Genomic DNA, 22,655 nt, shown 5'->3' with positions numbered 1-22,655 from the left:
AAGCATATAATTAGTTAGTTACCCAAGTGTAGCAAATTTCAAACTTCAATTACTAGATCTAAACATCTATCCATTTCTTAATAAATGATTAACGTTTTTAAATAGCCCAAGTGTCCAAATAATATTCATAAATAATTCACAATAAAACATGATTTTAAAATCTCATTTACATTAATTTATAGGCCAAATGGAAGGAATTTAGTGTTCAATTGCTGCAAATTAAAGTCCATTTTAAATTGGCTTTCTAGTGGGATCCTGTGAACGCGCTGGTTTAGAACGTTCACATTGCGCTGGATTTGTGCCCTCAAATGCCCAGAAAAATACTGCGGGATATAAAGAGCCCAAAATTAGCCACTCGCTATAGAAAACTTTATATACAGGGTTCTTAAGAAGCCCCTTTTAATGTAAAAATAAGGTACATACCTTTAATTGTTTGCTTTATAAAACCCTGGGGCTGCGAGAGTTCGCGGGTTGAGAGAGTGATTTTAAAACTACTAAAGCTATTATACAAGGCCATAAAAACTAATAATACCTTTTGCGACGGGGTCTTTCAGCGATGTTTCGTTAATGATTTACTAGGCTGAACATTTTCGATTGCAACAGCCTAGTAAAAATCGCGTTTTAAACCCGCCCCCTCTAAACAGCGCCAAAATCACACACACGGGCTGGGGCAGATTCTCAGCCACGATTCAGGTAGGTTTTGTAACATACCTAAATGGAGGGTTATGGTATGAGTGCAGACAGGTGGGACTAAGGGAAAAAAAGTTGTGTTCGGCACGGACTTGTAGGGCCGAGATGGCCTGTTTCCGTGCTGTAATTGTTATATGGTTATATGGTTATAGGACCTTGTTGAGTGGGAGCTCAGTGCACAGCCGTAGAGTTGTTGCCTTACACTGCTTACAGCGCCAGAGACCTGGGTTCCATCCCGACTACAGGGCTGTCGGTACAGAGTTTGTACGTTCTCCCCATGACCTGCTTGGGTTTTCTCCAAGATCTTTGGTTTCCTCCCACACTCCAACGACGTACAGGTTTGCAGGATAATTGGCTTGGTAAATGTGAAGATTGTCCCCAGTGTGTGTAGGAGTGTGTTCGTGTGCGGGGATTGTGGTCGGCGCGGATCCGGTGGGCCGAAGGGCCTGTTTCCGTGCTGTATCCCTGAAGCTTCAAGATTCAAGATTCAAGATTCAATTTAATTGTCATTTGGACCCCTTGAGGTCCAAACGAAATGCCGTTTCTGCAGCCATACATTACAAACAAATAGACCCAAGACACAGCATAATTTACATAAACATCCATCACATCCCTGATGGAAGGCCAAAAAAACTTATCTCTCCACTGCACTCTCCCCCCCCCCCCCCGATGTCAGAGTCAAAGTCAAAGCCCCCGGCTGGCGATGGCGATTGTCCCGCGGCCATTAAATCCACGCCGGGTGGTGCGAGGTCGCACACCGGGTCTTGGTGTTGGAGCCCCCGGCGTGCGCTCGCAGAGTCCCGCGGCCATTCCAAGCCGTGCGGGGCAGTGATGTCAGGCCCCGCTCCAGGAGCTCTTCGACCCCGCAACTCGGGCGGGAGAAGTCGCCGTTGCGGGAGCCCTGAAAAGCGGTCTCCCTCCAAGGACCCACGGGCTCCCGGTGCCGCCGTCCGCCAGACCCGCAGCTGCAGCCTCCGAATCTCCAGAGGTCGGGCCGCAGCAGCAGCAGCAGCGCTCCACCACCGCTCCACCCGCTCCGGACTCGGCCAGTACTGCGACGGTGAGGTGAGTCTTCGGCACCAGAGTCCCCGGTCTTCTCCTGTTGGAGGCCGCTCCTCGTTGCAGCCCCAACGACAACGGAGACCCGACAAAGAAAAGGTTGGGTCTCCCCTGAACCAAACTGAACTAAGTTGGGCAAGGGGAGGAAGTGTGTCAATGGAGTTTAACGGAGGTGTTACTCTTTGGGAAGTGAGACCAGGGCAGGACCTTGATGGTGAATGGTGACTCTTTACCTTCTGCATTCTTCCAGAGCTGACTAGAACTCCGCAGTCTGGTTTCATCCCGCCCGACAGAACTGTTGCTGGGGGCAGATTCACATCCCCGACGGCTCAGACGATGGAGGACTCGTTCCTGCTTCAGAGCGATGGCTCGGTCCGTGGACTTCTATCCAGCACAGCCTCTACAGTGGTAAACGAGGCCTTCCTTCTAGACCAGGTCAAAGTAAGCACATGGGGGGGTAGCAAGGGCAAAGCAGTAGCCCCTCTAGTCTGCCTCATCACTGCGGGTGGAGCCGCCACCTCATGGCGCCAGTGATCCGGCGTCGGTGCTGTCAGTGTGGAGTTTGCATGTTCTTCCAACCCCTTTCTTTCCTACACATTTGGCTCTATCTATGTACCTGTCTAATTGTTTCTTAAATGTTGGGATAGTCCCAGCCTCAACGACCTCCTCTGGCAGCTCGTTCTATACACCCAACACCGTTTGTGTGGAAAAGTTACCCTATTGTTTTCCTAATATCCTATTGGTACCCTAATAGATTCCTATTAAATCTTCCCCGCCTCTCACTTTGAACCAATGTCCTCAATTCCCCAACTCTGGGCAAGAGACTCTGTGCTTCTTCTGTGCGCAGTTTCCTTTAGTTTAGTTTAGTGACACAGCACGGAAGAAACAGGCCCTTTGGCCCATCGCGTCCATACCGACCAGCAATCCCAGCACACTAACACAAGCCTACACACACTGGGGACAGTTTACACTTCTACCATGTATACAAACCCAAGCCAATTAGCCAACATTGTATATCTTTGGAGTGTGGGAGGAAACTGAAGATCTCGGAGAAAACCCACGCAGGTCACAGGGAGAACGTGCAAACTCCGTACAGACAGCACCCGGGTCCCCGGCACTGCAAGCGCTGTAAGCCAGCACCATGGCTGCCCTCTTCTATCCTTAACTCAGACCTTTTAGCTTTTCATATCTGGCCTTTGTCCAACCATCTGCCTATTACCCCCCCCCCCCCCCCCCCCCCCCCCCCCCCCTCGCCTATATACACCTCCCGGTTGCCAAACACTTTAACTCCCCCTCCCATTCCCACACTGACCTTTCTGTCCTGGGCCTCCTCCACTGTCAGAGTGAGGCCCAGCGCAAATTGGAGGAACAGCGCCGTATATATCACTTGGGCAGCTTACACCCCAGCGGTATGAACATTGACTTCTCTAACTTCAAGTAACCCCGGCATTCCCTCTCTCTCTCCATCCCTCCCCACCATGGCCATCACAACTAGTTCCACTGTCTGAAGAAGGGTTTCGGCCCGAAACGTTGCCTATTTCCTTCGCTCCATAGATGCTGCTGCACCCGCTGAGTTTCTCCAGCTTTTTTGTGTACCTTCGATTCTCCAGCATCTGCAGTTCCTTCTTAATCACTGTCGTCCTGTTGAGTTTCACTGTCTGTATAATTCATTATCATCAACCTCACAGCCAACAATGGACCATTGTGGGCTCCACATTTTCCTTGATCATCGTTGTTTTTGCATATCTTTCATTCCCTTTTTACGTGTGGCCTCTATATCTCTTGTTTCCCTCTCCCCTGACTCTCAGTCTGAAGAAGGGTCTCGACCCGAAACGTCACCTATTCCTTTTTGCCAGTGATGCTGCCTGACCCGCTGGGTTACTCCAGCTTTTTGTGTCTGTCTTCCACCTATCACTCTCTAGGCTTTGTCGTACCCCTTCACTCTTCCAGGTTTCTCTCCCCCCCCCCCTCCCTTGCCACCACCGCAATCAGTCTGATCGCAAACTTGACTTGGTGGCAAAAACAGGAAAGTAGACTATTATCTGAATGGTGGCCGATTGGGAAAAGGGGAGATGCAACGAGACCTGGGTGTCATGGTGCACCAGTCATTGAAAGTAGGCATGCAGGTGCAGCAGGCAGTGAAGAAAGCGAATGGTATGTTAGCATTCATAGCAAAGGGATTTGAGCATAGGAGCAGGGAGGTTCTACTGCAGTTGTACAGGGTCTTGGTGAGACCACACCTGGAGTATTGCGTACAGTTTTGGTCTCCTAATCTGAGGTTCACAGAGAAGGTTCACCAGACTGATTCCTGGGATGTCAGGGCTTTCATATGAAGAAAGACTGGATAGACTCGGCTTGTACTCGCTAGAATTTAGAAGATCGAGGGGGGATCTTATAGAAACTTACAAAATTCTTAGGTAGTTGGACAGGCTAGATGCAGGAAGATTGTTCCCGATGTTGGGGAAGTCCAGAACAGGGGGTCACAGTTTAAGGATAAGGGGGAAATCTTTTAGGACTGAGATGAGAAAAACATTTTTCACACAGAGAGTGATGAATCTCTGGAATTCTCTGCCACAGAAGGTAGTTGAGGCCACAGTTCATTGTCTATATTTAAGAGGGAGTTAGATGTGGCCCTTGTGGCTAAAGGGATCAGGGGGTATGGAGAAAAGGCAGGTACAGAATACTGAGTTGGATGATCAGCCATGATCATATTGAATGGCGGTGCAGGCTCGAAGGGCTGAATGACCTACTCCTGCACCTATTTTCTATGTTTCTATGTTTCCGTGCTGCATGACTATGACTTCCTCGTAGTCAGCTGGAGATCGAGGATCATCGGAAAGATGTTGTCAAGATTGAAAGGGTTCAGAGAAGATTTACGAGGATGTTGCCAGGACTAGAGGGTGTGAGCTACAGGGAGAGGTTGAGCAGGCTGGGTCTCTATTCCTTGGAGCGCAGGAGGATGAGGGGTGATCTTATAGAGGTGTATAAAATCATGAGAGGAATAGATCGGGTCGATGCACAGAATCTCTTGCCCAGAGTAGGGGAGAGGACATAGGTTCAAGGTGAAGGGGAAAAGATTTAATAGGAATCTGAGGGGTAACTTTTTCATTCAAAGGGTGGTGGGTGTATGGAACGAGCTGCCAGAGGAGGTAGTTGAGGCTGGGACTATCGCAATGTTTAAGAAACAATTGGACAGGTACATGGATAGGACAGGTTTGGAGGGATATGGACCAAGCGCAGTCAGGTGGGACTAGTGTAGATGGGGCATGTTGGCCGGTGTGGACAAGTTGGGCTGAAGGGCTTGTTTCCACACTATGTCAACCTATGACTATGAGCAGAAAGGTGGACAAATCACAAAAAGATGTGATTGTAAACGGATGACAGGGATTTCAACTCCCCCTGGATTGACGTGGATCATTTCAGTGTGAGAGGAGGAGAGGGTGTGGGAGATCGACAGTGCCTAAAGGGATCTTATTGAACCACTGTGTAGATGTTCAAGCAGTGAGGGTGTAATACAGGACCTAATCTCAAGGAAGCGAGCATCCTGTACTTCAATATCCCTCCGATCAAGGATAGTCCAAGTTAGATAGTAGTTCAGCACTGCTCTCTGGTTGTGGTGGGATGGTTCAGTTGCCTGATAACAGTCGGGAAGAAACTGTTTCTGAATCTGGAGGTGTGTGTTCGTTTTCACACTTCTGTACCTCATGCCCGATGGGAGACGGGAGAAGAGGGAGTGGCCGGGGTGAGACTGGTCCTTGATTATGCTGCTGGCCTTGCCGAGACAGCGTGAGGTGTAGATGGATTCGATGGAAGGGAGTTTGGTTTGTGTGTGATGGTCTGGGCTGCGACCTCTGATCCTAGACTCTCCCACTAGTGGAAATATCCTCTCCATTGTGGGGTACCGCAAGGCTCGATGCTGGGATCTATTTACAATATATATTAATGATTTGGATGAAGGGATTACAAGTAACATTAGCAAATTTGCAGATGACACAAAGCTGGGAGGCAGTGTGAACTGAGGAGGATGCAGGGTGACAGGTTGGGTGAGTGGGCAGATGCAGGTTAATAGAAACATAGAAATTAGGTGCAGGAGTAGGCCGTTCGGCCCTTCGAGCCTGCACCGCCATTCAATATGATCATGGCTGATCATCCAACTCAGTATCCCGTACCTGCCTTCTCTCCATACCCTCTGATCCCCTTAGCCACAAGGGCCATATCTAACTCCCTCTTAAATATAGCCAATGAACTGTGTGGCCTCGACTACCCTCTGCGGCAGAGAGTTCCAGAGATTCACCACTCTCTGTGTGAAAAAAGTTCTTCTCATCTCGGCTTTAATGTGGATAACTGGTTGGTTATCCACTTTGGTGGCAAAAACAGGAAGGCAGGTTATTATCCAAATGGCGTAAAGTACAATGGGGAAGTACAACGGGATCTGGGGGTCCTTGTTCATCAGTCTATGAAAGTAAGCATGCAGGTACAGCAGGCAGTGAAGAAAGCGAATGGCATGTTGGCCTTCATAACAAGAGGAGTTGAGCATAGGAGCAAAGAGGTCCTTCTGCTGTTGAGACCACACCTGGAGTATTGTGTGCAGTTTTGGTCCCCTAATTTGAGGAAGGACATTCTTGCTAATGCAGTGTCGGTTTACATGGTTAATTCCCGGGATGGCGGAGACTGTCATATGCTGAGAGAATGGAGCAGCTGGGCTTGTAAACTCTGGAATTTTGAAGGATGAGACGGGATCTTATTGAGATTATAAGATTATTAAGGGTTTGGACACGCTGGAGGCAGGAAACATGTTCCCGATGTTGGGGGAGTCCAGAACCAGGGGCCACACAGTTTAAGAATAATTGGTAACAGAGTAACTTAGAACGGAGACGAGGAAAAACATTTTCACACAGAGTTGTGAGTCTGTGGAATTCTCTGCCTCAGAGGCGGTGGAGGCTGGTTCTCTGGATGCTTTCATGAGAGAGCTGGATAGATCTCTTAGGGATAGCGGAGTCAGGGGATATGGGGAGAAGGCAGGAATGGAGTACTGATTGTGGGTGGTCAGTCATGATCACATTGAATGGCAGTGTTGGCTTGAAGGGCCAAATGGCCTCTACTCCTGCACCTGTTGTCTATGTTTCTATGAGAGTCAGGGGAAAGTTATTACGAGGGATACAGGGCAAAAACATGGAAGATATGTAAAAAGCAATGATAATCACGTTCACAGGTCACAGGAGTAGAATTAGGCCATTTGGGCCATCGAGTCCACTCTGCCATTCAATTATGGCTGATCTCTTCCTCCTCATCCCATTGTCCTGCCTTCTCCCCATAACCCTTGACACCCGTTCTAATCAAGAATTAGTCCATCTATGCCATAAAAATATCTACTCACTTGGTTTCCACAGCCGTCTGTGGCATAGAATTCCACAGATTCACCACCATCTAAGTAAAGAAATTCCTCCTCATCTCCTTCCTAAAGGAACGCCCTTTAATTCTGAGGCTGTGACCTCTGGTCCTCGACTCTCCCACTAGTGGAAACATCCTCTCCACATCCACTCTATCCTTAGCCTCTGACTAAAGACGTTCCTTCTCACCTCCTTCCTTCATAGAAACATAGAAACATAGAAATTAGGTGCAGGAGTAGGCCATTCGGCCCTTCGAGCCTGCATCGCCATTCAATATGATCATGGCTGATCATCCAACTCAGTATCCCGTACCTGCCTTCTCTCCATACCCTCTGATCCCCTTAGCCACAAGGGCCACATCTAACTCCCTCTTAAATATAGCCAATGAACTGGCCTCGACTACCCTCTGCGGCAGAGAGTTCCAGAGATTCACCACTCTCTGTGTGAAAAAAGTTCTTCTCATCTCGGTTTTAAAGGATTTCCCCCTTATCCTTAAGCTGTGACCCCTTGTCCTGGACTTCCCCAACATCGGGAGCAATCTTCCTGCATCTAGCCTGTCCAACCCCTTAAGAATTTTGTAAGTTTCTATAAGATCCCCTCTCAATCTCCTAAATTCTAGAGAGTATAAACCAAGTCTATCCAGTCTTTCTTCATAAGACAGTCCTGACATCCCAGGAATCAGTCTGGTGAACCTTCTCTGCACTCCCTCTATGGCAATAATGTCCTTCCTCAGATTTGGAGACCAAAACTGTACGCAATACTCCAGGTGTGGTCTCACCAAGACCCTGTACAACTGCAGTAGAACCTCCCTGCTCCTATACTCAAATCCTTTTGCTATGAAAAGCTAACATATCATTCGATTTCTTCACTGCCTGCTGCACCTGCATGCCTACCTTCAATGACTGGTGTACCATGACACCCAGGTCTCGCTGCATCTCCCCCTTTCCCAATCGGCCACCATTTAGATAATAATAGTTGGATGATCAGCCATGATCATATTGAATGGCGGTGCAGGCTCGAAGGGCCGAATGGCCTACTCCTGCACCTAATTTCTATGTTTCCATGTTTCTATCTCCTTGCTAAAGGAACGTCCTTTAATTGTGAGGCTGTGACCTCTGGTCCTCGACTCTCCCGCTAGTGGAAACATCCTCTCCACATCCACTCTATCCTTAGCCTCTGACTAAAGACGTTCCTTCTCACCTCCTTCCTTCATGATCAATGATCCATTGTTGGTTGTGGGATAGTTGGCTGTTGAGTTCCCCTTCTCTTGAGTTCTCTTGTCTTTGACTAGGGCGGTGATCTTGGGTGCCGGAAGCAGGATGCCGGCAGCTTTGCCGGGGAGAGTTTGATGCGATCGTTGGACCTCTGCCCAGGAAAGGGTTCCCCTCCGGGCGGTTGTGCCGCGACGGGGAGCCGTTCCGGCTATGGGGGAGCCTTCGACCCGGGCCCCTGGCCCTGGAGCGATGTGGGCGTCCTGCAGCAGGTGGCGAAGAAGCCGGCAACGTCCTGCAGCTACAGTGCCGGCAGCTCGCTGGCAAGGATCCTGGAGGCCCACAGGTCGCTGGCACAGGAGCTGCGGAGCTCGCCGTGCCACAATCCAGGCAAGGGGCTGTGGGTGGGCGAGGCTTTGGCGGGTGGGGACGGGCCTAATGGGATCAGGCAGGGCCCATGGCACGATGCTCAGCGCCCGGGCAGGGAGCCGCCCGAGGGGGGCGATTACCGCCCTTGCTTCCCCCCCGCCTCCCCCTGGCCCTTCGCCCAGAAGCCCCCCTTGGATGGGGGGGATCGGCCCCGGAGGTCCTGGGCCGGGGAGAAGGATGGAACGAGTCCCGGCCCATCTCACCTCCTCCACAGCCACAGCCACAGCTCGGCCTGGCTGCGCACCCCCCTGCCGGAGAACCGTGGCTGGGCTGGCTGCAGGGAAGGTCAGGCCCTCCCCTCTGGGGCCCCTGACTGGAGGGCCAGCGGCGTTCCCATCTCCTGGTGTTACCCGCCGTCAGAGAGCCTGGAGCGGAGCGATTCCCCGCCGCCCAGCTGGTTGAGTGTGGCCCACAGAGTGTTGCAGAAGAACAGCCCAGAGGACTGGGTCTTCCCCAGGATGAGAATGTACTGAGCAAGCAGGGCCGGTGGGCAGCATCCGGGACCCCCAGCACCATGCAGGGCCCCAAAACCTCCACCCTCTGTACCAAACCAGGCTGGGCAGCATCCGGGCTACCCCATCACCATGCAGGGCCCCTAAACCCCCACCCTCTCTACCAAACCAGGCCGGGCAGCGTCCGGGACCTCCATCACCATGCAGGGCCCCAAAACCCCCCACCCTCTGTACCAAACCAGGCTGGGAACCATCCGGGACCCCATCACCATGCAGGGCCCCTAAACCCCCACCCTCTCTACCAAACCCAGGCCGGGCAGCATCCGGGACCCCCATCACCATGCATGGGCCCCAAAACCCCCCAACCTCTGTACCAAACCAGGCTGGGCAGCATCCGGGTCCCCCATCACCATGCAGGGCCCCTAAACCCCCACCCTCTGTACCAAACCAGGCTGGGCAGCATCCAGGCTACCCCATCACCATGCAGGGCCCCTAAACCTCCACCCTCTGTACCAAACCAGGCCGGGCAGCATCCAGGCTCCCCCATCCCCATACAGGGCCCCCAAAACCCCAACCCTCTCTACCAACCCAGGCTGGGAACCATCCGGGACCCCATCACCATGCAGGGCCCCTAAACCCCCACCCTCTGTACCAAACCAGGCCGGGCAGCATCCAGGCTACCCCCATCACCGGGCAGCACCCCAACCCCTACCCTCTGTACCAAACCAGGCTGGCAGCATCCAGGCTACCCCATCACCATGCAGGGCCCCTAAACCTCCTACCCTCTGTACCAAACCAGGCTGGGCAGCGTCCGGGACCTCCATCACCATGCAGGGCCCCTAAACCCCCTACCCTCTGTACCAAACCAGGCCGGGCAGCATCCGGGACCCCCATCACCATGCAGGGCCCCTAAACCCCCCACCCTCTGTACCAAACCAGGCCGGGCAGCATCCGGGTCCCCCATCACCATGCAGGGCCCCAAAACCCCCACCCTCTGTACCAAACCAGGCTGGGCAGCATCCGGGACCTCCATCACCATGCAGGGCCCCAAAACCCCTACCCTCTGTACCAAACCAGGCTGGGAACCATCCAGGCTACCCCATCACCATGCAGGGCCCCAAAACCCCCACCCTCTGTACCAAACACGGCTGGGCAGCATCCAGGCTACCCCATCACCATGCAGGGCCCCAAAACCCCCTACCCTCTGTACCAAACCAGGCCCGGGCAGCATCCGGGCTACCCCATCACCATGCAGGGGCCCCAAAACCCCCACCCTCTGTACCAAACCGGCTGCTGGGCAGCATCCGGGCTACCCCCATCACCATGCAGGGCCCCAAAACCCCCACCCTCTGTACCAAACCATTACAGTTCTGCTCCCCAAACCCAAACTGGGCCGGGAAGCATCCGGGACCCCCCCCCCCCCCCCCCGTCACCGTGCAGCGCCCCAAACCCCCACCCTCTGCAACCCCTCCCCAAAATCCACCCTCTGCACCGTCCCAGGGATTGGAGGTGGTGGGGGGGGGGGGGGGGAGCACCAGGGTGTCCCGTCATCCCCCGGCAGAGAGGATACCCTGTGTGGGGGGTAGGTGACTAAATGCCCATGGATGGGGAGATGCGGGCAGGGACCAGACCCAGCCGTGCCCCGTTACAAGGGTCTAGCCGTCTGTAACGTGGCTCCACTGTCCTGACATCCCCCACAGGACAGGGGGGGAGGAGGGGGGGCGGGGGGGGGAGAGGAGGAGGACAGGGGAGGGAGGGGGAGAAGGGAGGGCTGGGTAGGGAGAGGAGAGGGAGGGTGTGAGGGTAGGATAGAGGGGAGGGAGAGAGAGGGAGGGGGAGTGGGGAAGGGAGAGGTGAGGAGGAGGAGAGAATGATGGGAGTGGGGAGAGAGGGAGGAAAGATGGCAGAGGGAGGGGGAGAGGGCATGGAAGGGAGGCCGGCTTTGGGGTGTTGGATGAGTCTGGATGAGGAGGACAGGCGGACAGTGTTGCGGGGAGAGGGGGATGGAAGTTGGGGCCTGGCTTTGGGGCAGGATGTGCCCCTGGGCTTGAGCTCTGTGCTCTGGGGGTGGGAGACATGACAGGTTCTGTGCACTGATCCTCCCCCTCCTGCCCCCCCCTCCCCCTCCCCCTCCCCCTCCCCCCTCCCCCCACTGTCCCAGTTCCCCTCCCCTGTCCCCCCCTCCCTCCCCCCCCACTGTCCCAGTTCCCCTCCCCTCCTCCTGCCCTTCCCCCTCCCCCTCCCTCTCCCCCCCACTGTCCCCAGTTCCCCTCCCCTCCCCTGCCCCTCCCCTCCTCCCCCCTCCCCCCCCCCCCCACCTCCCCCCCAGTTCCCCTCCCGTCCTCCTGCCCCTCCCCATCCTCTTGTCCCCCCTCCCCATCCTCTTGCCCCCTACCCCTCCTCCTGCTCTTGCCATTCCCCTTTCCCCTCCTCTCCTCCCCCCTCCCCCTCATCTTATCCCTCCCACCACCAGGTTCAGGAGAAGGAGATTCAGTGACTCCCATCTCCCCCCCCCCCACCTCAGCCTTGCCACCACCCAGCACCTTATGTCTGGTTGTAAAACCGTTGCTGCCTCACAGTTGATGTGAACTTTCGATGCGTGAAGAACAAAATAATAAAAACCACGACATCTTACCTCTCAACCTCTGCATTCCTTGCCGCTGATTTGTGTGTACGATCTGGAGATTTATTGCATGGGAAGGAACTACAGCGAAGATAGGCACAAAATGGTGGGGGATATCCACTCAGGAAGGCAGTTTATTATCTGAACGATGCCAGATTAGGAGAAGGGAAGGTGCAACGAGACCTGGGTGTCCTTGTATATCAGTCACTGAAAGTCACGGTAAGAGTTCATTCCAAGAGCTCTCCCGAGTTTACCTCGGAGATTTACCGTAATGGCCGCTCGTCAGTACTCGGGGCTCTCGTGGACATTTTTCAACATGTTAAAAAATCTTCACGTGTCTTCCCGTGCTTACATGCAGTTAGCGAGTCTTCCCGAGTACCCGCCATTAGCGTTACGAGCCGCTAAGATACGTCCCCGAGATCCGACGTACCCGCTACGTTCATTCTCCGTGCTTACCACGAGTTTGATTTGTTAACAACTCGGGAGAGCACTTGAATGAACTAGTACTGTGGGACAGGGCAAGAAACATGCAGGTACAGCAGGCAGTGAAGACAGCCTTCATAGCTAGAGGATATGAGTTTAGGAGCAAGGATGTCCTACTGCAGTTGTGAGCCCGCACCTGGAATATTATGTGCAGTTTTGGTCTCCTAATTTGAGGAGGAATATCCTTGCTATTGAGGGAGTGCAGCGTAGGTTCACAAGGTTAATTCGCGGGATAGCGGGGCTGTCATATGATGAAAGAATGGTCACCTGGGCTTATATTCACTGGAGGTTGGATAGATGAGAGGAGATCTAATAGAAACATATAAAATTATTAAGGGATTAAATGTTCTTGATGTTGGGGGAGTCCAGAACCAGGGGTCACAGTTTAAGAATAAGGGGCAGGCCATTTAGGACTGAGACGAGGACAAACTTTTTACACCCAAAGAGTTGTGAATCTGTGGAAGTCTGAAGGCAGAAAATGCTGACTGCCTGACCCACTGAGTTACTCCAGCATTTTGTGACTAGTTCTTTCATCTTGCCGAGGGAGAAGTTCTTTTTACCATATTTTACAGAAGCCAATTAAACCTACAAACCTGCACGTCTTTGGAGTGTGGGAGGAAACCGGAGCACCCGGAAAACAGCTACGCAGGTCACGGGGAGAGCGTGCAAACTCCGTACAGACAGCACCCGCGGTCGGGATTGAACCCGGGTCTCTGGCGCTGTGAGGCAGCAGCTCTACCCGCTGTGCCACCGCACCGAAGCCTTTCCCTCGCTTGGCAGATGCTGCCTGACCTGCTGGCAGTTTATAGTCAGTTCTGTTTTCATCTCAGACTCAAACAGCACAGAAACAGACCCTTCAGCCCACCCTGACCATGTTGTCCCATTTACACAGCTTGCATCTGGCTCATATCCCAGTCTAAACCCATCCTGTCCATGTACCTGTCCAAATGCCTGATAGTCGCTTCTGCAACTACCTCAACAGACAGCTCGTTCCATACACCCACCACCATTAAAAATAGTTACCCCTCAGGTTCCTCTTAGATCTTTCTCCCCTCACCTTAAACCCATGTCCTCTGGTCCTCGATTCCCCTACTCTGGGCAAAAGACTGTGCATCTACCCGATCTATTCCTGCCATGATTTGGTACACCTCTATAAGACCACCCCTCATCCTCCTGTGCTCCAAGGAATTCAGAACTCCAACCTCTATAACTCAGTCCCCGTAGTCCTGGTAACATCGGGACAATGTCCAGAACCAGGGGTCACAGTTTAAGAATAAGGGGTCGGTCATTTAGGGCTGAGATGAGGAAAAACGTTTTTACCTAGAGAGTTGTGAATCTGTGAAATTCTCTGCCACAGAAAGCAGTGGAGGCCACTTCACTGGATGTTTTCAAGAGTGGCCGATTGGGAAAGGGGGAGATGCAGCGAGACCTGGGTGTCATGGTACACCAGTCATTGAAGGTAGGCATGCAGGTGCAGCAGGCAGTGAAGAAAGCGAATGGTATGTTAGCTTTCATTGCAAAAGGATTTGAGTATAGGAGCAGGGAGGTTCTACTGCAGTTGTACAGGGTCTTGGTGAGACCAGACCTGGAGTATTGCGTACAGTTTTGGTCTCCAAATCTGAGGAAGGACATTATTGCCATAGAGGGAGTGCAGAGACGGTTCACCAGACTGATTCCTGGGATGTCAGGACTGTCTTATGAAGAAAGACTGGATAGACTTGGTTTATACTCTCTAGAATTTAGGAGATTGAGAGGGGATCTTATAGAAACTTACAAAATTCTTAAGGGGTTGGACAGGCTAGATACAAGAAGATTGTTCCCGATGTTAGGGAAGTCCAGGACAAGGGGTCACAGCTTAAGGATAAGGGGGAAATCCTTTAAAACCGAGATGCGAAGAACTTTTTTCACACAGAGAGTGGTGAATCTCTGGAACTCTCTGCTGCAGAGGGTAGTTGAGGCCAGTTCATTGGCTATATTTAAGAGGGAGTTAGATGTGGCCCTTGTGGCTAAGGGGATCAGGGGGTATGGAGAGAAGGCAGGTACGGGATACTGAGTTGGATGATCAGCCATGATCATATTGAATGGCGGTGCAGGCTCGAAGGGCCGAATGGCCTACTCCTGCACCTAATTTCTATTTTTCTATGTTTCTATGAATCAGTAATAAGGAGGGCACATTCATTACAAATTCCATATGATGCAGCATTTACATCTAGAGGACTGGAATGTAATGCTGAGGCTCTATAAGGCCCTGGTCAGGCCGCATTTGAAGTATTGTGAGCAAATCTGAGCCCCATATCTGAGGAAAGATGTGCTGGCTCTGCAGCCTGTCCAAAGGAGGTTTACAAGAATGATTCCAGGAATGAGTGGGTTAACATATGATGAGCGTTTAACAACACTGGGCCTGTACTCGCTGGAGTTTCGAAGGATGAGGGGCCACCTCATTGAAAGGTACAGAATAGCGGAAGGCCTGGATAGAGTGGATGTGGAGAGGATGTTTCCACTGGTGGGAGAGTCTAGGACCAGAATTAAAGGGCTTTGTTTAGAAAGGTGAGGGGGGACTTCTTTAGTCAGAGGATAGTGAATCTGTGGAACTCATTGCCACAGACGGTTGTGGAGGCCAAGTCAGTGCTACATCTTGGCAAGACAAATCAAAATAGGACGTACATGGTAAATGGTAGGGAATTGAAGAATGCTGGTGAACAGAGGGATCTGGGAATAACTGTGCACAGTTCCCTGAAAGTGGAATCTCATGTAGATAGGGTGGTAAAGAAAGCTTTTGGTATGCTGGCCTTTATAAATCAGAGCATTGAGTATAGAAGTTGGGATGTAATGTTAAAATTGTACAAGGCATTGGTGAGGCCAATTCTGGAGTATGGTGTACAATGTTGGTCGCCTAATTATAGGAAGGATGTCAACAAAATAGAGAGAGTACAGAGGAGATTTACTAGAATGTTGCCTGGGTTTCAGCAACTAGAATAGAATAGTTTCTTTATTGTCATTCTAACATGAACCATGTACAACAAAATTTAAAAATGTCAGCCAGTCAGTGCACCATTCAAACATTTCTAAAAGCTAACGATACATACAAGATAAAATATTAAAAGATAAACAACTAAAATAAATATCATGAAAATAGCTCCACGCATAAACACCCAACCCTCCATCCTTCTGTCGATTTCACAGTGTACCACAGTCCCTTAGTCTGTATCGCCCCTGCGTTCCTTGGCGGCTATATTTAGTGCTTTTATAGCAGTGGGGTAAAAACTGTTTTTTAGTCTGTTCGTCCTTGTCCTTGTAGATCTGTACCGTCTGCCTGACGGCAACAGTTCAAACAGGGAGTGTCCGGGGTGGGAAATGTCCTTTATGATACTCTGGGATTTTTTGGTGCAGCGGGAACTGTGTAAGTCCTCCAAGGTAAGGAGAGGGCAGCCGACAATCCTCTGGGCGTTGTCAATGGCCCTCTGGAGCGCTTTCCTCTGAGCCGCTGTGCAGCTGGTGTACCACACGCATACACAGTATGTTAGTATGCTCTCAATGGAGCACCGATAAAAGGACAGCAGCAGTCTCTGAGTGATGTTATTCTTCCTGAGCACCCTCAGGAAGTGCAGTCTCTGCTGGACCTTTTTCAGCAGTGCAGAGATGTTCACGCTCCACGTCAGGTCCTCCTCAATATGAATTCCCAGGAAGCGGAAATCCGCCACCCTCTCCACACAGTCCCCTCTGATAATCAATGGTACCATGTCCGTTTTATTCTTCCTAAAGTCTATTATTAATTCCTTTGTCTTTAAGGTGTTGAGGAGCAGGTTATTTTCTTCACACCACACTGTTAGCTGCTCCGCCTCATCCCGGTAGGCGTACTCGTCCCCCCCGGAGATGAGTCCCACCACTGTAGTGTCATCCGCAAATTTGACAATGGTGTTGCTGTGGTGGGCGGGGGTGCAGTCATGTGTGTAGATGGTGTAGAGCAGGGGGCTCAGTACGCAGCCCTGTGGAGAGCCGGTACTGAGGCTGAGGGCCGTGGATGTATGGTGGCCCACTCTGACTCTCTGGCTGCGACCCGACAGTTACAGGGAAAGGTTGAACAAGTTAGGGCTTTATTCTTTGGAGCGCAGAAGGTTAAGGGGGGACTTGATAGAGGTTTTTAAAATGATGAGAGGGATAGACAGAGTTGACGTGGAAAAGCTTTTCCCACTGAGAGTAGGGAAGATTCAAACAAGGGGACATGACTTTGAGAATTAAGGGACAGAAGTTTAGGGGTAACATGAGGGGGAACTTCTTTACTCAGAGAGTGGTAGCGGTGTGGGAATGAGCTTCCAGTGGAAGTGGTGGAGGCAGGTTCATTGGTATCATTTAAAATAAATTGGATAGGCATATGGATGAGAAGGGAATGGAGGGTTATGGTATGAGTGCAGGCAGGTGGGACTAAGGGGAAAAAAAATGTTGTTCGGCACGGACTTGTAGGGCCGAGATGGCCTGTTTCCGTGCTGTAATTGTTATATGGTTATATGGGACATGACTTGAGAATTAAGGGACTGAAGTTTAGGGGTAACATGAGGGGGAACTTCTTTACTCAGAGAGTGGTGGCTGTGTGGAATGAGCTTCCAGTGAAGGTGGTGGAGGCAGGTTCGTTTTTATCATTTAAAAATAAATTGGATAGTTATATGGACGGGAAGGGAATGGAGGGTAATGGTCTGAGCGCAGGTATATGGGACTAGGGGAGAATACGTGTTCGGCACGGACTAGAAGGGTCGAGATGGCCTGTTTCCGTGCTGTAATTGTTATATGGTTATTATATGGTTAATTGTAAGGATGAGATAGACACATTCTTGATTAGAATGGGTGTCAAGGGTTTTGGGGAGAAGGCAGGAAAATGGGATTAGGAGGCAGAGATCAGCCATGATCGAATGGCGGGGTGGAATCGATGGGCTGAATGGCCTAGTTCTACTCCGAGAACTTGTGAACATTCGGGTAAATCTTCTCTGTGCCCTTTCCAGCTTGACAATATCTTTCCTGTAACACGGTGCCCAGAACTGAACACAATGCTCTAAATGTCGTCTCACCAACATCTTGTGCAACTGTAACGGTGCTCCATTGAGAGCTTACTAACATACTGTGTATGCGTGTGGTACACCAGCTGCACAGCGGCTCAGAGGAAAGCGCTCCAGAGGGCCATTGACAACGCCCAGAGGATTGTCGGCTGCCCTCTCCTTACCTTGGAGGACTTACACAGTTCCCGCTGCACCAAAAAATCCCAGAATATCATAAAGGACATTTCCCACCCCGGACACTCCCTGTTTGAACTGTTGCCGTCAGGCAGACGGTACAGATCTACAAGGACAAGGACAAATAGACTAAAAAACAGTTTTTACCCCACTGCTATAAAAGCACTAAATGTAGCCGCCAAGGAACGCAGGGGCGATACATACTAAGGGACTGTGGTACACTGTGAAATCGACAGAAGGATGGAGGGTTGGGTGTGTATGCGTGCTTTGTTCGTGATATTTATTTAGTTGTTTATCTTAATATTTTACCTTGTATGTATCGTTAGCTTTTAGAAATGTTTGAATGCTGCACTGACTGGCTGACATTTTAAATTTCGTTGTACATGGTTCATGTTACAATGACAATAAAGAAACTATTCTATTCTATTCTAACATGACCTCCCAGCTTCTATACTCAATGCTCTGACTGATGAAGGTCTAAGTGCGGTCATGGATGTGCAGTGTAATTCATTTTTATATGCAGTTTAGTACAAGTACCTCTATATTTAAGTACTTAGCTACATCTTAGATAAACATCGAGGGTCATAGAAACACAGAAACATAGACAATAGGTGCAGGAGTAGGCTATTCGGCCCTTCGAGCCTGCATCGCCATTCAATATGATCATGGCTGACCATCCAACTCAGTATCCTTTACCTGCCTTCTCTCCATACCCCCTGATCCCTTTAGCCACAAGGGCCACATCTAACTCCCTCTTAAATATAGCCAATGAACTGGTTTCAATTACCTTCTGTGGCAGAGAGTTCCAGAGATTCAAAACTCTGTGTGAAAAATGTTTTCCTCATCTCGGTCCTAAAAGATTTCCCCCTTATCCTTAAGCTATGACCCCTTAAGAATTTCATACCAGGGCATCAGAAATGTCCTCGTTCTTCAGGGAATGGGGATTCCCCTCCGCCACCATAGATGAGGCTCACACCAGGGTCTCATCCATACCCCGTAACACTGCTCTCTCTCCCCATCCCCGCACTCGCAACAAGGCAGAGTCCCCCTAGTCCTCACCTTTCACCCCACCAGCCGGCAAATACAACACATAATCCTCCGCCATTTCCGCCACCTCCAACGTGACCCCACCACTCGCCACATCTTCCCATCTCCCCCCATGTCTGCCTTCCGCAAAGACCGCTCCCTCCGCAACTCCCTTGTCAATTCTTCCCTTCCCTCCCGTACCACCTCCTCCCCGGGCACTTTCCGTTGCAACTGCAAGAAATGCAACACCTGTCCCTTTACCTCCCCCCTCGACTCCATTCAAGGACCCAAGCAGTCGTTCCAGGTGCGACAAAGGTTCACCTGCATCTCCTCCAACCTCATCTACTGCATCCGCTGCTCTAGGTGTCAGCTGATTTACATCGGGGAGACTAAGCGTAGGTTGGGCGATCGTTTCGCCGAACACCTCCGCTCAGTCCGCAATAACCTACCTGAACTCCCGGTGGCTCAGCACTTCAACTCCCCCTCCCATTCCCAATCCGACCTCTCTGTCCTGGGTCTCCTCCATTGCCAGAGTGAGCAACAGCGGAAATTGGAGGAACAGCACCTCATATTCCGCCTGGGGACCTTGCGTCCGGATGGCATTAACATTGAATTCTCCCAATTTTGCTAGCCCTTACTGTCTCCTCCCCTTCCTTAACCCTCTAGCTGTCTCCTCCCACCCTCCTATCCGCCCGCCCTCTGGCTCCTCCTCCTCCCCTTTTCCTTCCTTCTCCCCCCCACCCCCCATCAGTCTGAAGAAGGGTTTTGGCCCGAAACGTCGCCTATTTCCTTCGCTCCATAGATGCTGCTGCACCCGCTGAGTTTCTCCAGCAATTTTGTGTACCCTTAAGAGTTGCTATAAGATCCCCCCTCAATCTTCTAAATTCTAGTGAGTACAAACCAAGTCTATCCAGTCTTTCTTCATATGAAAGCCCTGCCATCCCAGGAATCAGTCTGGTGAACCTTCTCTGTACTCCCTCTATTGCAAGAATGTATTTCCTCAGGTTAGGAGACCAAAACTGTACGCAATACTCCAGGTGTGGTCGAAGTTTAGAACAAATTTGGGCAGTCGTGAGTTTGAGTCAAGATGGCGGGGCCCGAAGGGTAGGGTTGCCATATGTCCCGTATTAGCCGTGACATCCCGTATTTTGGGCTAAATTGGTTTGCCCTGTGCAGGACCCATGTCCCTTGTCCTGTATTTTACTGTTACTACTGGTCGATGGGACTGTCGGGTTGGAGTGCCACGTCCGGCCTCGCCTCACCCGTCCCGATGTAGAATAGAATAGAATAGAATAGCCTTTTATTTGTCATTCAGACCGAAGTCTGAACGAAATTTAAGCAGTCACACATACAATAAAAAATAACAATAAACACATATTAACATCCATCACAGTGAGACCACCAACATCTCCTCACTGTGATGGAGGCAAAAAGTCTTTAGGTCTGCAGTCTCTTCCCTCCTCTTCTCCCTCTGTGCTGGGGTGATACCCCTCCACGGGCGATGTTATAACAGTCCCGCGGCTCAACACCGCGGCCTGGGGTGGTCGTAGCTGCCGCCCACCCAGACCTGCAGACGCAGCCGCTGGCCCGCGGCCGAACCCCGGACTCAGGCCACCGCCGCCAGAACACCGTCCCAGCCGCCCTCACGTGAGTATCTGTTGCCTCGACTTCAGCCTCGGGCTGGGCCGCCCAGACACGGGCGCCGAACCTCCCCCGGGCTGCGAGCGCCGCACCTCCCCGAGCTCGGCCGCTCCGACGGGAGCCTCGTTCCGTCTCGGGCTGGCCGCTCCTCTCCTGTGCCGGACCGCCCTCACGGGAGCGAACTCAGGGCGAGTCTAGACGGTCTCTGCCTCCGGAGCCTCGAGGTCGCCAGCTCCATTTAGGCCTCAGCGCCGACGGAGGCAGAGAAGGGGAATATGACAGAATCACCCCGTATATGACTGCTCACCCCGTACAGCAGCAGCAGCGCCTCGCCCGGGGCCCCGTCGGTCAGTCGGCACCCCAACCAGCTGTCCGACCTTCGGCCCTTCGCTTACCGCCAACACCCCTCCTTCTCAAGGTTGATTGTTGGTTCACGAGTTGGATGGGGCCTCTGGGCCATCACTCCTCAGCTGTCCCGTAACCCGGGCCATCTCATCTTTCACCCAGGAATTTGTCCCTCATTTCGACCTTGTATCCCTTATTTGGGAGTGATGTTGGGGGAGTCCAGAACCAGGGGCCACACACAGTTTAAGAATAAGGGGTCGGCCATTTAGAACGTAGATGAGGAAAAACGTTTTCACACAGAGAGTTGTGAGTCTGTGGAATTCTCTGCAGGCCGGTTCTCTGGATACTTTCAAGAGAGAGCTGGATAGGGCTCTTAAAGAGAGCGGAGTCAGGGGATATGGAGAGAAGGCAGGAACGGGGTACTGATTGTGGATGATCAGCCATGATCACATTGAATGGCGGTGCTGGCTCGAAGGGCCGAATGTCCTCCTCCTGCACCTATTGTCTATTGACCCATTAGTGTAATTTTGTGTGCAATTAGTGTCTATTTTTGTGTATATCTTCGCTGCTGCTGCTTGTGCCTCTGCAAAGAATGGGTGCGGGGTGTATGGGGGTGAGGGGGTGAGGGGGTGTGTGTGGGTGTGGGGGGGTGTGTGGGGGTGTGTGGGTGTGTGTGTGTGTGTGTGTGTGTGTGGGTGTGTGCGGGGTGTGGGGATGTGTGGGGGGTGGGGCAGGTGTGAGGGGGTTGGGGCAGGTGGGGTGTGAGGGGGGTGGTGAGTGGGGTGTGGGAGGTGGGGGTGGAGGGGGGGAGAGGGGGAGGGAGGGAGGGACTCATGATGATGGTACAAAATGTCCCAGTGCTGGGACACTGAGACACTGCGACACAGTCTCTCCCCTTGTCCGGGGTCAGCTGTGGCCACAAGTGTTGCAAACTGACCGGGGGAAGGGGTTAAAGTACTGGGGAGGTAGTGGAAACGCTGACACACAGTACAGCTGCCGTCAATGTGAGCTGGGAAACATCGTGGATTAGACAGACCGACACGTTGTCTACAGCGCGCAGTGAGTTATCCAACTAATACTTTGTACAAAGATAGACACAAAATGCTGGAGTAACTCAGCGGGACAGGCAGCATCTCTGTAGAGACGGAATGGGTGACATTTCGGGTTGAGACTCTTCTTCAGACCAGTTCAGGATATGAGAATATATATCTCCAGCTATAAATTCCTCGGAGTACATATCTCGGAGGATTTGTCCTGGTCCCTCAACACCTCCAAGCTGATCAAAAAGGCACAGCAGCGCCTTTACTTCCTGAGGAGGCTCAAGAAAGCCCACCTGTCCCCCCGGATCCTGACCAACTTTTACCACTGTACCATAGAGAGTATCCTGACCACCTGCTTCACGGTATGGTACAGCAGCTGCACTGCTGCGGACAGGAAGGCACTACAACGGGTGGTGAAAACCGCTCAGCACATCATCGGTGCCCCGCTCCCTGCCATGGATGCCCTCCACCGAAAACGGTGTCTGAGACGGGCTGGGAAGATCATCAAAGACCCCTCACACCCCAACCATGGACTGTTTGCCCTCCTCCCATCAGGGAGGCGGTACAGGAGCCTCAGGTCACGTACTAGTAGGATGAGGAACAGCTTCTACAATAATACAATCACATTGTTGAACTCGGAGTCCCGCCGATAGATTTCTCTGGTCCCTCCGTCCCCATTGTTTAATTATTCTGTATTTTTTGATTATTCTGTATCTTCTCTCTTTCTATTTTTTTTTTTCTTTATGTACAACTACTACGGACTGACGCAAAACTGCATTTCGTTGTACTCATACTTGTATTTGTGCCATGACATTAAAGTTGAATTGAATTGAATTGAATTGAATTGAAACGAGAGATACAGAAAATGATATAGAGAGATGAAGAACAATGAATGAAAGATCTGCAAAAAAAGTAATGATGATAAAACAGGCCATTGTTAGCTGTTTGTTGGGTGGGAACGAGAAGCTGGTGCGACTTGGGTGGGGAGGGATGGAGAGAGAGGGAATGCCGGGGTTACTTGAAGTTAGAGAAGTCAATGTTCAT

General features: G+C 51.5%; 1 protein-coding gene across 2 annotated transcripts; it reads left to right on the top strand.

Annotated features, from left to right (window-relative positions):
- The first annotated feature begins 1,877 nt into the window (after positions 1–1,877).
- Positions 1,878–9,273, top strand: LOC129715709 (uncharacterized). 2 transcript variants are annotated; one of them, XM_055665568.1, is made up of 2 exons: positions 1,878–2,157; positions 8,431–9,273. In XM_055665568.1, the coding sequence occupies exons 1-2, from the start codon at positions 2,086–2,088 to the stop codon at positions 9,250–9,252; spliced, it is 894 nt and encodes a 297-aa protein (XP_055521543.1). In that variant the 5' UTR covers positions 1,878–2,085; the 3' UTR covers positions 9,253–9,273. The 2 variants fall into 2 exon arrangements, with proteins under 2 accessions (XP_055521543.1, XP_055521542.1); XM_055665567.1 differs by having other exon boundaries at positions 1,922–2,190.
- The last annotated feature ends 13,382 nt before the right edge of the window (positions 9,274–22,655 follow it).

The sequence above is a fragment of the Leucoraja erinacea genome, unplaced genomic scaffold, assembly GCF_028641065.1.
Source record: "Leucoraja erinacea ecotype New England unplaced genomic scaffold, Leri_hhj_1 Leri_1347S, whole genome shotgun sequence".
Lineage (NCBI taxonomy): Eukaryota > Metazoa > Chordata > Chondrichthyes > Rajiformes > Rajidae > Leucoraja > Leucoraja erinaceus.
This window is presented reverse-complemented; position numbering and strand designations above follow the sequence as displayed.